The 14,028-nt window shown below is 54.5% G+C and overlaps 1 protein-coding gene across 1 annotated transcript in view; it reads right to left on the bottom strand.

Annotated features, from left to right (window-relative positions):
- Nucleotides 1-2,028: 2,028 nt before the first annotated feature.
- Nucleotides 2,029-14,028, bottom strand: part of NARF (nuclear prelamin A recognition factor) — a 26,175-nt gene continuing 14,175 nt past the window's right edge. The window contains exons 5-10 of the mRNA XM_012656456.1: nt 10,401-10,519; nt 8,881-9,010; nt 7,606-7,669; nt 6,721-6,858; nt 6,305-6,462; nt 2,029-2,341 (exon numbers count right to left, since the gene is read on the bottom strand). Coding sequence (XP_012511910.1) covers nt 2,100-2,341; nt 6,305-6,462; nt 6,721-6,858; nt 7,606-7,669; nt 8,881-9,010; nt 10,401-10,519 — 851 coding nt within the window. The 3' untranslated portion in view covers nt 2,029-2,099. The remainder of the gene's footprint in view (nt 2,342-6,304; nt 6,463-6,720; nt 6,859-7,605; nt 7,670-8,880; nt 9,011-10,400; nt 10,520-14,028) is intronic.

The raw sequence follows: 14,028 nt of genomic DNA, 5'->3' as shown, positions 1-14,028 counted from the left end.
GCTCTCAGGCCAGGTGGAAACAGGACTGAGAAATCTGGGCTTGGCCAGCCAGACCCCGAGCACCGAGATGCAGATCTAGTGACCAGGACAGCAGTGCACACGTTTATTCGATCAGACGTGGTGAGGTCCACTGCAGACCACAGCAGCACCCGAACTCCAGCAGAGGCGGAAAGTTCCTGCACAGCGGTGTCAGTGGGGTGGATGCCCAGGCTTACCTGTCCTCCCCACGCCAGGGCCTGCAGGGCTCACCACCAGACCGTCCACGGCCACACCCGGCCTGGCCTGTGCTGCCCCTTGCTGCTTGTATTGGTTGGGTTATAACAAAGGGAAGGAAACCTCTCGACTGTTCTCTTGTGCAGAGAAAAAACACACATGGCCATACCCCATGCTCAGCCACAGTGAGACCGCAGGTCACGTTTCGACGTCCAGTCGCTCAGCCTGGCCTCCCTCGAGGCCCACAGGAGGCTTCGTGGCAGGCTGGCTGTAGTGGACGTGCCGTGACAGTTCTCCCAGAGCGTGATTTCCTCACTGCGCCTGGAAGAGGGCAGCCCACACCTGCCTCCTGCACCCTGGGAGGGAGACAGGACGACTGTCCTGACTCCACACTAGGTGACAGCTCAGGAAGTACGAGGTGAGGCCACCTGGGCTCAGGAGTGGAAAGGGACACGGCATAGCTGGGGAGAACAACATCTGGTCACCCGGCGCTCCGCACTCAGACGCTAAATTGTTTATTCTGTAATCAGCTACTTGAGGATGGAAACCCAATTGTGTATACATTGAAAGCAAAAAAAAAAAAAAAAATGCACAACTTAAGATAATACATCCAATTTTCCACAAGACAGGTACGTAGGTACAGCACATGAACAACGTGCAGGGCTCTGTCCCACTGAGGGTCAGCGACGTCGCCACTCACGCTGACCCCATCTGAGGGCTCCGTAAAGCTGACCCCGGCCCGTCAGGCCGCCTCGCTTCACCGCTTCCCCAGGAAGCATCTAGTGTGCAGTTTCGCCACTCTGTGCATCTCCCGTGGGTCGCCAGCCCCTTGTGGATTAACCGCCTTCTCCTCTCTTTTGAGGCGAGCTCGCACCAGCAGTGCGGTGCAGGGCTGGAACCCGCCACCGAGCAGAGGCCTGGCAGAGTGAGCGCATCGGGCAGGTCCACTCGTGCGGGAAGAAAATCCTATCTGAGGACAACAGGAAAGTGCTGAGAGGAGGCCGACCCTTGGGAAGCTCTCCCCTAACCCAGGGCCAGCAGGGCCTGGCCGTCCCCAACGCCAACCCCGACAGCACTGAAGGGGAGCCTTGTGGGCAGCGTGCTTGGGTCCGCACTGTGACACTTGTCACCCCTGCTAGGCCTTTCTCGGACTCCAGCTCAGAAGGACGTGAAAGTTGCAGTTGGGGCCCTGGGTCCTTGCTGTGGACCCAGGGGGTGGCAGCTACTGCACTCTGGTCTGACTGTGAGGAATGCGGCCTACTGCTGCCAAAACTTAGGATTTTTTACAAGAAAAGCTGGAAATACAGATTTGTATTATGAGTCTCTTGATTCTAAAAGGTGGCCGTTTATTCATTCTGGCAAAAACCTTTACAAGGGTAACACGGTGCGTAAAAATAAGACCCAAAAAGGACAGGGGAGCTAGGACCATGCCCTGGAGGCCCAAGGCCAACGGCGTCCCTGGGCCCCGTCCCGCCTCTGCCCTCATGTCCATGTCACGTGACCTCTGCGGCATTTGAACCAGGACCTCTGGGGGCCTTGGCTCCTCACGGGACACTTTTTGGATTTTTTTAAAAACCTAAAAAACAGTAATCTATTTCTGTTCTCACTCTTTGGGATTTTTTTCCTCAATGTTAGGATAAAAAGGTACTTAGGTTGGGGAACTCCTCCTCTCATGTTAAAACATTTCCAACCCCACACACGCGACGAAGATAGCACCACACGGAACTGCAGGAGGGGCCTCCAGTGACGGCATAGCACAGATCTCTGAGAAACCAGGTCACCCACTGAGTTGTTTTCTCTAAGTGTCTTTAATACTCCACACCCAGAGCAGCCCCTCTTCCCGCACAGCGCAGCCCTGGCCGCACAGCGACGGCTGCCCCGGCTCTTTACCACCTGATGTCCAGGCTGTGCGCGCAGTGCTCGGGGCTCTGGAACGTGGTGTGCAGCGTCTCCTGGGCTTTGGGGGAGTCGACCCCCTCCAGCCACTGCTGGTACAGCTCCTGCACATGCGCGCTGGTCTCCGGGGGCCGCACGGGGATGTCGGAGTAGATGCCTTCCATCTGCCGCAGCAGGGCCTTGTCCACACGGCCGTCCCGGGTCTGGGCTTGGCCTCTGCCGTTTAAGCATCCTGAAAGATGTACACAGGCGAGCTCATTCTTTCCTTGGGGATATTCAGTTGGAAGGAAGCGTTTGCCTTAGAGGAAACAGTTTGGAGGCAGGAGAGGAATAAAAGAGGTGCAGCTTGGCAGCCTGAGCCAGAGTGAGGCCCTGAGCCAGCTCACAGCTGTGTGTGCCTCATTCTCACCCGTGAGATGGTTTCACCTAAAACCCAAATAAGCTGCCACTCCTAGAACTCGGTGGCTTTGCGTGCAAATCCAGAGTTCCAGCCTCTCTTGGAATGTACTGATACCAGGAGAGCATGAGGACTGTGAACAAGCAGTTCGCCCACTCCTACCTTTACCGCGTGCTGGCCTCAGCTGGGGCTGCACCTGGGGACAGGCGGGGTGTGCCCAGGCCTGAGCCCACACACCCAACAGTAGTCTGAATAAAAACTGCCTCCTGCATATTGGACTATTTACTGTCAAATGTGTCAGATGATGTCATGATTAGTAGCATAAAAATTAATCTGAGCTGACAATATGATCTTGTATCTAGAAAACCCCAAAGACTCTACCAAGAGACTCCTAGAGTTGATAAATTCAGCAAAGTCTCAGGTTACAAAATCAGTAGCATTCCTATACTCCAACAACAGTCAAGCTGAGAGTCAAATCAAAGACTCAATATCATTCACAACAGCAACAAGGAAAATAAAATACCTAGGAATATACTTAACCAAGGAGGTGAAAGATCTATACAAAGAGAACTACGAAACACTGAGGAAAGAAATCACAGACGACACAAACAAATGGAAAAACATGTCATGCTCATGGATCGGTAGAATCTACACTGTTAAAATGCCCATACTACCCAAAGTGGTCTACAGCTGTGGTCCCCAAACCCTGGTCTGTGGCCTGTTAGGGACCAGGCCAAAAAGCTCCACCACACCCCCAGCCCCCCATCCATGGAAAAATTGTCTTCCATGAAACTGAGGAATGCGGGGGAGCCCCTGCACAGCAGGAGGTGAGCGGCTGGCAAGCAGGTATTTCCATGTGCTCCCCATCGCTGGCATCACTGCCTGAGCTCTGCCTCCTGCCCCCCAACACCCCCTCGTGGAAAAATTGTCTTCCATGAAACTGGTCCCTGGTGCTAAAAAGGTTGGGGACTGCTGATTTACAGATTCAGTGCAATCCCCATCAAAATACCAATGTCATATTTCACAGATCTAGAAAAAAACAATTCCATGCCTCGTTTGGAACCAGAAAAGAGCCTGAATTGCCAAAGTGATCTTAAGCAAAAAGAACAAATCTGGAGGCATCATATTATTAAACTTCAAGCTATACTACAAGGTATAGTAACCAAAACAGCATGGTATTGGCACAAAAATAGAAGCATAGACCAGTGGAAGAGAACAGAGAACCCAGATATAAACCCATCCATATAGAACCAACTGATCTTTGACAAAGCAGACAATAATATCCAATGAGGAAAAGAAACCCTATTCAATAAATGGTGCTGGGAAAATTGGATAGCCACATGTAGAACACTGAAACAGGATCCGTATCTCTTGACGCTCACAAAAATTAATTCAAGATGGATAAAAGATTTAAATGTAAGGCATGAAACCACAAGAATTCTAGAAGAAAATGTTGGAAAAACTCTTCTAGATATCGGCCTAGGCAAAGAATTTATGAAAAAAACCCCAATGGCAATCACAGCAACAACAAAAATAAATAAATGGGACTTGATTAAATTAAAAAGCTTCTGCACAACCAAGGAAACAATCAATAGAGCAAATAAGCAACCTGCAGAATGGGAGAAAATATTCCCAAGCTATACATCTGATAAAGGACTAATAGCCAGAATCTATAAAGAACTCAAGCAAATCAGCAAGGAAAAAACAAAAAAGTCCATTAAAAAGTGGGCAAAAGACATGAACAGAAGCTTTTCAAAAGAAGGTGGATAAATGTTCAATAAACATACGAAAAAACACTCAACATCACTATCAGGGCAACGCAAATGGAAACCATCACCTTACCCCCGTTAAAATGGCTTTTATTAAAAAGCCCCCAAACAATAGATGCTGGCGAGGATGCAGAGAGAAAGGAAAGTGTGTAACACTGTTGGTGGGACTGCAAACTAGTACAACCTCTTTGGCAAACAGTATGGAGATTCCCCAAAGCACTAAAAGTAGAAGTACCGTTCGATCCAGCAATCTCACTACTGGGTACCTACCCAAAGGAAAAGAAGTCATTTCATCAAAAAGATACCTGAACTTGAATGTTTATTACAGCACAATTCACAACTGCAAAGGTGTGGAATCAACCAAAGGGCCCATCAATTCATGAGTGGATTAACAAAATGTGGTATATGTACATCATGGAGTTCTACTCAGCGATGAAGAAGGATTAATTAAGGCCTTCTGCAACCATTTGGATGGAACCGGAGGCCATTATCCTGAGTGAAGTGTCTACAGAATGGAAAAACAAACACCACATGTACTTGCTATTAAAGTGGAACTAACCGATAAGCACACATGTGCACAGAGGGAAGTAAAACTCAGTGGAAATCAAGCAGGGTGAAGGGGGTAGTAGGGGATGGGCAAAAACCTACCCAACGGGTACGATGAACACTGTCTGGGTGATGGGCACACTTATAACCCTGACTCAAGCATAACAAAATTGATACATGTAACCAAAAACATTTGTACCCCTGTAATATTTTGAAATTAAAAAAAATTTCATCTGAAGGAATTTGGACTGGCCAGACATGGTGGCTCATGCCTGTAATCCCAGCACTTTGGGAAGTGAGGGTGGGAGGATCCCCTGAGGCTAGGAGTTTGAGGCCAGCCTGGACAACATAGCAAGACCCCATCTCTAAAAAAAAAAAAAAATTGAAAATTAAATAGTCATGGTGGCGCATGCCTATAGTCCCAACTACCTGCGAGGCTGAGACAGGAGGATCATTTGTGCCCAGGAGTTCAAGTCTGCAGTGAGCTATGATGATCCCACTGTACTCCATCCTGGGTGACAGATAAGGACCCTACTGTAGACCCCGTCTCTTTAAAAAACAGCCAACAAAACAAAACAAAAATACAAACAAAAAAGATTCGGAGCAAATGTCCACCCTAGTTAAACCTCACTATCCACTGGTTCCAGAATGGCACCAGCGGTTGGCCTTTTGACCTCCACCTTCTCTTTCCCAGACCTCCAGCCCCACCTCCTGCTGTCCCTCAGCCCAGCTGTAGGACCTGCCCTCCCCAAGAGCCAGTTCTCGCCTCTGGTCCCTGCCTTCTCCTCCCCGCCTGGGCCCCTCCTCCGCCGTGTGTCAAAGGACACCAGTGCGGGCGCCTCCAGCGTGCTCACGCCCTTCACGGGTGCCTCTTCTCCTGCTGTGGCTTCACACCTCGTCATCTGCCCATCACGGAGCCTCTGGACTTGAACCAGGCATCGTCCCTTGAGTATCTCACGGTGTCCAGTCAGGATGGCAGACAGCCCAGTCCCCACTGGGGTGCAGACGGACCACCACGGCTGCCCCCCAGCTCTGGACCCTGCTCAGGGGCCCCTCACTCCTCTCCCCGGTCTGGGATACCCTCACTTGCCGGGACGATCGCAATCACCCACGCTGTCCTCCCGCCCACCCTAGGGGAGCCCCTGAGCCACAGGCCGGTGCCCCTCCTCCTCCCTCCTCACACTCCGGTCTCCCCTCACTCAAGGATGGATCCAGCTCATCCTCGGCTCCCGTGTGCCTCGACCCACGGTGTGTTCGCCGCACCAGCCGACTCTCACCTGGTGCCCCATGGGTCCTTCCATGGGGCACAGCCCTCTCTTCACGCTACCTGGGTGTGTCGGAAGGAGTGGGACCCACGGGGCCCAGAATGTCCCAGCATAAGCTGCAGGGGCGCAGTGCACCCCTGCAAGGCTGCCCGAACTCAGAGCGAGGCTCTGGAGGCCGGTGAGGGCCGGTGCCCTGGCGGCTGCCCTTGGCATCCTACCTCCGGGGCACGCGAGGACCTCCACGAAGTGGTAGGGCAACGCGCCCTTCTTGAGCTTCAGGATCATGTTCTGGATGTTCCGGAAGCCGTACGCAGCGGCAAAGCGTAGCAAAACCTCCCCGTTCTTTTCAAGGGTGACCTCTTGGAAGTCTTTGTTTCTGTAAAATGAAAATGGGTTTTCGTCTGTCAAGCCCTTTATCTGTGACTTAAGCATCACTTTCTAAATTTGGAATTTCAGCAAAATTAAAAAGTCTGAATAAACTCAAAAAAGGCCTTCTGATTTGACCCTTGTAAACTCCACGCAGAACAGCTACACGCACAGGCACGGCCTGTGCACGGCTGGCCGCAGGCAGCCCGCCCGGTGCGGGCCACACACGCAGACAGGCCACGGTGCTGCCTCCGCTCCCCGCCCGCACCTCAGGGCTCGGTAAGTGACTTCCTCCACGTCCTCGTTGAACAGCTCCTTGGCCGCGTGTCTGAAGACATGCGCCAGGTGCCCGTCCGAGCTGGCTCCGTCATGGCGCGTCACCTTTTCCTCCTCCAAGTCTCCAAACCTCACCAGGCAGAGAAAAGACGAGTCCTTCATTAGTGCTGATGCAAAGGGGCGGCAAGAGTGAACCCAGACTGTCAAAGGGCCCGTGACCCAGGGCTGCCCCAAGAACTGAGGATCTGAGGGTGACTAGGGGAGGCCTGCCTGCCCACACCTGTGCCACCATGGGGACCCTGGGTCACCCCAGGCCTGAGCAGAGTTTCTTAAATTCTGTAAACCTCAGTCCCACCTTCCACAACAAAAGGGGCACAAATGTAGCAACTGGGTCACGGAGCTTTTGGGGGGACACGAGCCACTGGCCTTCGTGGCACTCTCTGCCCAGTGCCTGGGACACGGCAGAGCCGCAGGCCTTGCTGGGCATCAGGTCACCACCCACAGGGGAATCCAGGCTGCTGCTCTTGGCGCACAGGGGCCTCAGGGAGCCGCTCCATGTCCCCGGAGGCAACGCGGCCCGTCAGGAGCGGTGACATGCGGAAGGGAGGGCGTTGGTGCACAAACGTACAGCTCTGCCTCAGCAGGAACACAGCAGTTTGTGCTTCTCCTTCGCCCACCCAGCCCCGACTCCCTGGCAGCCCTGGAGAACGGCATTCCAGGTTCTGCTCACGTCCAGTTCAACAGCCAGAAAGGTGACTGAGGGCTGTGGGGGGGAGCATGCCTCAGTGCTTTGCATGGCCTTGTCATAGAGCAGGACAGCCCTGGGATGGGAGGTGGCCCTGCCCACCAGTGGACCCTCCCCGCAGAAGCCACTTACAGAATGTCGACGGTGGCATCTTGCACTGAGAGGTCACTTTGCTCCATTATTTGAGCAATTTCACCTACAGGCAAACAAGTGGTATGAGGCGCCATCAAAGGCCACCAATGGCCCGCGCCACTGGGACACCACACTTTCCTCCCCCAGGAAATTCGACACTAGTGACCCAGGTGCCCTGCCTGCTAGGAAACCTCCACCACAGCAGGAGCCTAGCTCAAGGCAAAGCAGCGCTAAGTGGGAACGCTGATAAAACCTTAGACGACACTCATTCTAGTCCTCCTCCTGCTGCTGAACTGAGGACTGTACTAGCGATCAACCCCTCCTTCACTGTGTCTCCAGGGGAAAACTGTTTTCTTGTCCACTCTGCATGAGCCAAGTGGAAATGTCTGTGTAAACACGCTCACATGCACCGGGTGACCAAGAGCACACTGGCTGCATCTGTATGACGCTCAGCTATTCTGCAGCGATACCAGCTGCAAACCAGAGCTGCATTACTTTTCACCCAAGGGCTCCTGAAAAACCCTCGATAGAAAAAGTGAGTCTCTTAGCACACGCGTGAGGACAGAGTTTCTCAGTATGAACCTGCACTCGGAAAAGACAGCCAGGTGTGGTTCTCACCAAGCACACGGCCCCCAGCCCTTGCGCAGGGAGTGAAGGGCCACACTGCCCCTCATCCCCCGGCCGTACCACCCACGGGGCGCCTGCGCCTGCGGGGCAGAGACCTTCCTCACACTAAGGTTTGAGGCCGGGGGGCCCGGGAATCAGAGCCCTCAAAGGTTGTCCCAAGAGCCAGCCACTCTGCCTAACCTACCACTGACCGAAACACCTGGGGGGAGACCCGTTTTCAGAGCCTGATTAAAACCAATCCAGTAGAATTTTAACAAAGTCTTTAAGCTCCCTGCCCAACTCCAGGGATGAGTTCCACCCTCGGCGCACACAGAAGCTGGGGCGGTCTGCTACCGTAACACCTGAAAAGCGTTACCAGGAGACCTTCCGTGGCTACACTCGACTCTCCCTACCAAGGGGTAAGGTGGACCGTAAGGTAACATGACAGGCCATGCTGCCTCAGCGGTTCTGCCAGAGACCTCACCTATCGCACCGGAGAAGCCGAGGAGACGGGACACAAGACCAAACGCTGCCCTTCTCTTCACTGTCACGCAATTAAACGCCAAGGATGCCAAGTGGCCGGTGACTTGAGACGGTGGCCAGACCATGGTGACCACAGTGACAGGCACCGAGATGGCTGTGTGCAGACGTGCCCCACCCTCCTCTCACCTGACGTTAACACACAGTCAGCACCCCGGGAACTGTGTGAAGCAGAGGAAAAGCCTTCTCGAAGGGCCTCCAGCTTCCTGTCGTAGCAAGGGGCCACAATGACATGGAAGATCTTCTCTGGAGACAGGTTCTGTGAGGAAGGACAGCCCACGTTTAGGGCTGGTGGAGAGGTGACCATGGCAGCTTACAGTGGTGCCCAGAGCACAAGGGACAGAGACTGTCGCCTGCTGCAGCTACAGCTGGTCCCTGTCCCTCCCCAACTGCACCAAGCACAGCACCCAGCCCGCATGTCTGCTGCCGCGCCCCAGACGCAGTCTGGCCCGTCCACAAGGCCCAGCCGCCTGCACAGCCTCCCTGGAAGAGCAGGGAGAGCTGAGCCTGCTTCCTCCTGCACGCGTGCACACGGGGATAAAACAGGTAAAGGCCAGCCAGTGTGGAACCACGCTGGATGCCTGGTTTATTAAGACATTCCTGAAGCTTCTCAAGTGTCACCTTCCCAAGCTGCTCCTCTCCCGGGGCCAGCCCACAGCTGAGCCAGAACTGGCGGCAAAGCCAGGAGCTGGTGGCTGCCGAGTGACCTTGGGGTGCAGTCTAGGTGCAAAGGCCCTACTCAGACAGGGGCAGAGCAGAAGAGGAAACTCGCCCTGGTCCCAGCCCTTGCCAGGTGGTCAGGTGAGACGCAGCCAGAGGCCGGGGCTCCGCAGCTTGGCTGCCCCTCAGCAGCATCTGCAGGACCCGGGGCTTTGGGCTCGAGCCAGGGGAGGGCCACTTAGAAGACTGAGAGACACATGGATTTCCCCCGACAGGTGGGGGAAGGGCAAGGAGGGGGTACAAAGTCCCATAGCTCGTTTTTTGTCCCACCTATGTTGGACACACACCCCAACGTCATGTTTATAATTTGCCAGCTGTGGTGATTTTATGAGAAAACCGGGTAGAAGGAAAACATTCCCTATTGCTGAAATAACAACGCCGCAAGCGTGTGCGCCTCTCCAGGCTGGATCCCGAATTTGCAGTCCTCCGTTGCCACAGCGGCTGACTCACCAGTCCCCTGAAGGGCTTAAAGGCTCATGGAGAAGGGCAGGGGGGCATGCCAGGGGCGGAGAACCAACCATAGGCCCAGGCCCCTTCAAGGGCGCAGGGAGTTCTTGGAGGCCCCATGGCCTCCCTGGCGAGGTATCTGAGAAGCAGGCGGGCAGCTCCTCAGCGGGCGAGGCCAGGGCCTCTCAGCAGGGTGGGCGGTCTTTCTCCCCGGCCCACACTTGGTCCAGGAGAACCCCCAGATGCCACACGTAAGGTTAAGGAGAAAGGAAGAAAGGCACAGAGCTGGACGCTGACAGGAAACAGCGCCGCAAATGAGTCCTGAGGCCACAGCTTCCCTCATACTCGCCTGGGGGTCTGTGACCACCCGGATGTGTGATGGAACTTCTGCCCCCAGCCCTGGTGCCCCTCGCTCGCCCCACTCAGTTCCTGCACAGCAAGCCAGAAGTTCATCTCCTCCCTCCAGGAGGAGGTCAGCTTACCTGCTGTCGGGCAAAATAATCCTTCACCAAAGAGCCCATGACCTGCTGCGGGGACTTGGCAGTGCAGAGGTGGGGGGTGACAGGGCGGCCCAGCACCCGCTCCGCGTACCGGACCCAGCCTGGGGAGAGAAGGGACTCGTGAGGTCAGCTCTGTCCTGCCACGTGCTGGGGGCTCTGAGTGCTTGCTGTCCCCCCCTCCAGGGTGAAGGCAGGCCCCCTCTTCTTTAGAATCCACAGCAGACGGCCTCCCCCAAACCTCCTCCTCCACCCAGTCTGTGGCTCAGGCTGGGTCACGGGACCTGGAGGACGGGACATGGCGCAGACGGCAGCATCCCTGCCGGACTCAGACAGAAAAGGACCCAAGGGGAGGAAGGCAAGAGTCAGGGTGACAGGTGCCCAAGGGGCAAGAACAAGCTCCGAGGAGCAGCAGGAGCAGTGGCCCAGGCTGCACGAGAAGTCCACCGGCTGAGTCGGAGTTCTCACGGCCAGGACAGGTGGCCACAGCGCTGACCCGACTTTACCAGCCCACTGGAAAGTCACAGCCTAACAACTGCATAATTTCCAAAGCAACAGAGCGTAAGAAATTTATATTCCCCAAACAGTAACAATAAACATCGAAACCTGCTGCGCTCACCAGGTACCCAGGACTATTCTGAGCATTTCTCCTTTGAGTCACGCATTCCTGCCGCCCCTTCTGGGGCACTGCTACTGCCGTGGCTTCCAGGGGTGGACCCAAGTCAGAGATCAGCTGCCCACACCCCTGCAGGAGCCATGGCCAGCTCCTCTCCCCTGCTGGGGTACAGCCTGGCGAGAACAGGTGGAGGGCGTTCTGATAAAACCTGCTAACCTGGCCACTCCAATTTCAGGCCCTGTCCCCGCAGTCACACCCACGCACGTGGGCACATGGGGGCACCACAGTACTGGGGAGGGGAGAAGCCTGAGACAAACCACCTGCTCTTGAGTGGAGCTGGGTAACCCCTCGGGGCAGCCAGCCTCCCTACCCACTCCTGGCAGGGAAGGTCTCCCAGAGGGTGAGGGGCAGCCAGGCGCCCCAGGCAGAATGGACAATCGCATCCGAACAATCGCAGTCTCACACAGGCATCACCCATACGCACGCCATGTGTGCCCAGGAAACGCCTACAGAGACCCAGAAACCACCAAGAGATGTGCTGCAGAGAGGAGGGATCCCCTCATCCCCAGCCTCTGCACACTTCAAACCTCCTGCCAGGTGCTCGCTGTATCTTTCACCGAAAAGGATAAAACTGTCTTACTAAACAGAGCATTTGGCAGGCCCAAGGGCCATACCCACCCTGATCTCACAGCACAAATGCCAGCGATGCCAGGACACGGCTCTCAGGCACGTCTCAGAGGAGCTCGCTGTGTGCTGAGGTGAAGGCTTTGCAAGCCTCAGGCACTGCGTGAGACCAGGTGAGACACCAGGGAGGTAAGAGCTGGGACCCGAGGAGGATGGCTCCCGGCCGCCGTGGCTGCCGCGGCAGAGGGCCGGGCAGGGAAGTCCAGGCTGTCAGCGACAGGTAGCCTGGATCCTCAGGGCTCACAGTGACCCTCATGTTTGAAGCCCACCTACAGCTAGAGAGGTTAGTTTTTCCTGAGGATGCCTTTGATAAGATTTCATTCTGAGCACCTGCCGTGGACAGAGATGCTGGTCCTGGGCCCTGGTCAGCCCCTGCTGGCTCCCACACAGACCCCGGCCTTCAAAATGAAGGAGGAGTGCTGACAGAAGCCCCCACTTCCCCCTGGTGGGTTGTGGTACTTTCCCTCCGTCAGCAAATACGCACCCACCTCTTCTCGGGGTGACCTCTCGTGAAGTCACGAGAAGAACAAAGGGGACTGGACCGAGGTGCTCACTCTCCAGATTCTGCCCTGGGATCAGAGAGATGACTTCCCATGACTCTGCTTCACCAGCAGGGGCAGGAGACAGCCGCAGGACCTCAGCCTTGCAGGGCGTGAGGGCTACGTCCAGAAGCTGAGAAACTTAAACACCTTCCCATCCTTCTGCGGGGCACTGATGGAGCTAAGCCTGGCAGGGCGGCATCTCGACTTGTGGGAACAGGGCCCAGGCCAGACGGCTCCAAACGGCACGTTCCAGGCCAGGCCCTTTGGTTAGTCCTGAGGAGGCAGCTGCGGGTGATGGTGGCCCTGCTCACCGCTTCCTGCCCCGCACACCCCTGCACCCCGCATGTGGGCACTCGGGCCCACTGTGGCTGCCAGGGGACCCCACGTCAGGAAGCCATTTTCACAGAGCCAGCACATGACCACCCAAACCCCAACTCTCCATACCAAGTGAAATCAGCTGCCAGAAAGCAAGAGGCTGGTGCACAGCAGATGGCGGGGAGGAGAAAGGGTTCTAGACACACCTCTCTCCTCAGAAATGCCGGACCCCGGCCGGCATGGCTCTTGCTGCGTGGGCAGGGCCACTGTTTCCACACAAATCAGCAAGCTGCTGCTCCACAATGAGTGGAGAGTTTCATTCTAGGTTCACGGCATAGGGCCTCCCACGTGAGGAAGCCCACAGGTGCCCCATCTGTTGGTGTTGGGAGAGCGCAGGGATCCCTGCTCTGCCCCATGGTGGGAACTGTGGGCGCAGGTTGGAAACTGCGGTTCCAAGGGCCCAGGTCTTACTTCTGGCTCATGTTATGCTTCATCCTCCTTGGGTGGGGGTGGAACCAAGCGACAGTGACTGGTGCTAAGAAGCCGCGTGTGGCATCGCATGACAGCCCGAAAGGAGAGCACTGGGGGCTCACGGAAGGGAACTCTACACCTGCGAAAACACCTAGACTGACAGAGAGCTGAATCTGACACCCACAACCTAGCCACAGCCCGTACTTAGAGTCAGACGGTTTATACTTAGCCCTTTGATACTGACTCTGTGAATCACTATTCCAGGACAAACCATAAACCTGAAGCAAGTCACACCCTCCCCCCACCTGCAGTGGAGCAGATCACAGCAGGCCAAGGGCTGTCGGTGACAGACATGGCTCAGGTAATGTCAGCCAGCGCAGCCTACTGAGCAGATGGTGAATCTCTTTAGAACTCTGCAAATGGACAGAATTTCCAAATGCCAAGCAGCCATGATGTCAACACTGCATTTTATTAAATCATAATCCTAAGGATTGAAGGCTGACATGTAAAATGCTAGAAAAATCTGAAACCATGATATGGGCAGGGGGATAAACTGAGAACTGAAACATGAACTAAACCGTAAACATTACATAGCCTAGACCGTGCAGCTCTCCTGTGCTTTCAAGGACCTGATGCACTCAGAGCAATTTTTGACTAAATGCTCTTTGCCAGCATAGCAAGCAATTCCTTCCTTCCTCCGTATGCATCTTCTTCAAAAATGTCTTAATCCCAAACTTTACGTTTTTCCAGAATTGAAAAGTCTATGATAAATCTTTTCTATACCTCAGACACCAATTTGTTATCCTAAAACTAATTAAAGAGCGGTTTAATAAAGGCTCCCTGATAGAATCTGAGTATCGATGTAAAGAAATTTTTTATTCTGTAATTTTTAGTTAAGCTGGCAAAGGATACATAAATGTTTGCCATTTTATTATCTACAATTATTTGGATGTCTGAAATATGTCATATATTTGAAAACAGATTT

The sequence above is a fragment of the Propithecus coquereli genome, unplaced genomic scaffold (assembly GCF_000956105.1).
Source record: "Propithecus coquereli isolate 6110/MARCELLA unplaced genomic scaffold, Pcoq_1.0 Scaffold501, whole genome shotgun sequence".
Taxonomy (NCBI): domain Eukaryota; kingdom Metazoa; phylum Chordata; class Mammalia; order Primates; family Indriidae; genus Propithecus; species Propithecus coquereli.
The sequence above is the reverse complement of the archived record's forward strand: the minus strand, read 5'-3'. Positions and strand labels throughout refer to the sequence as shown.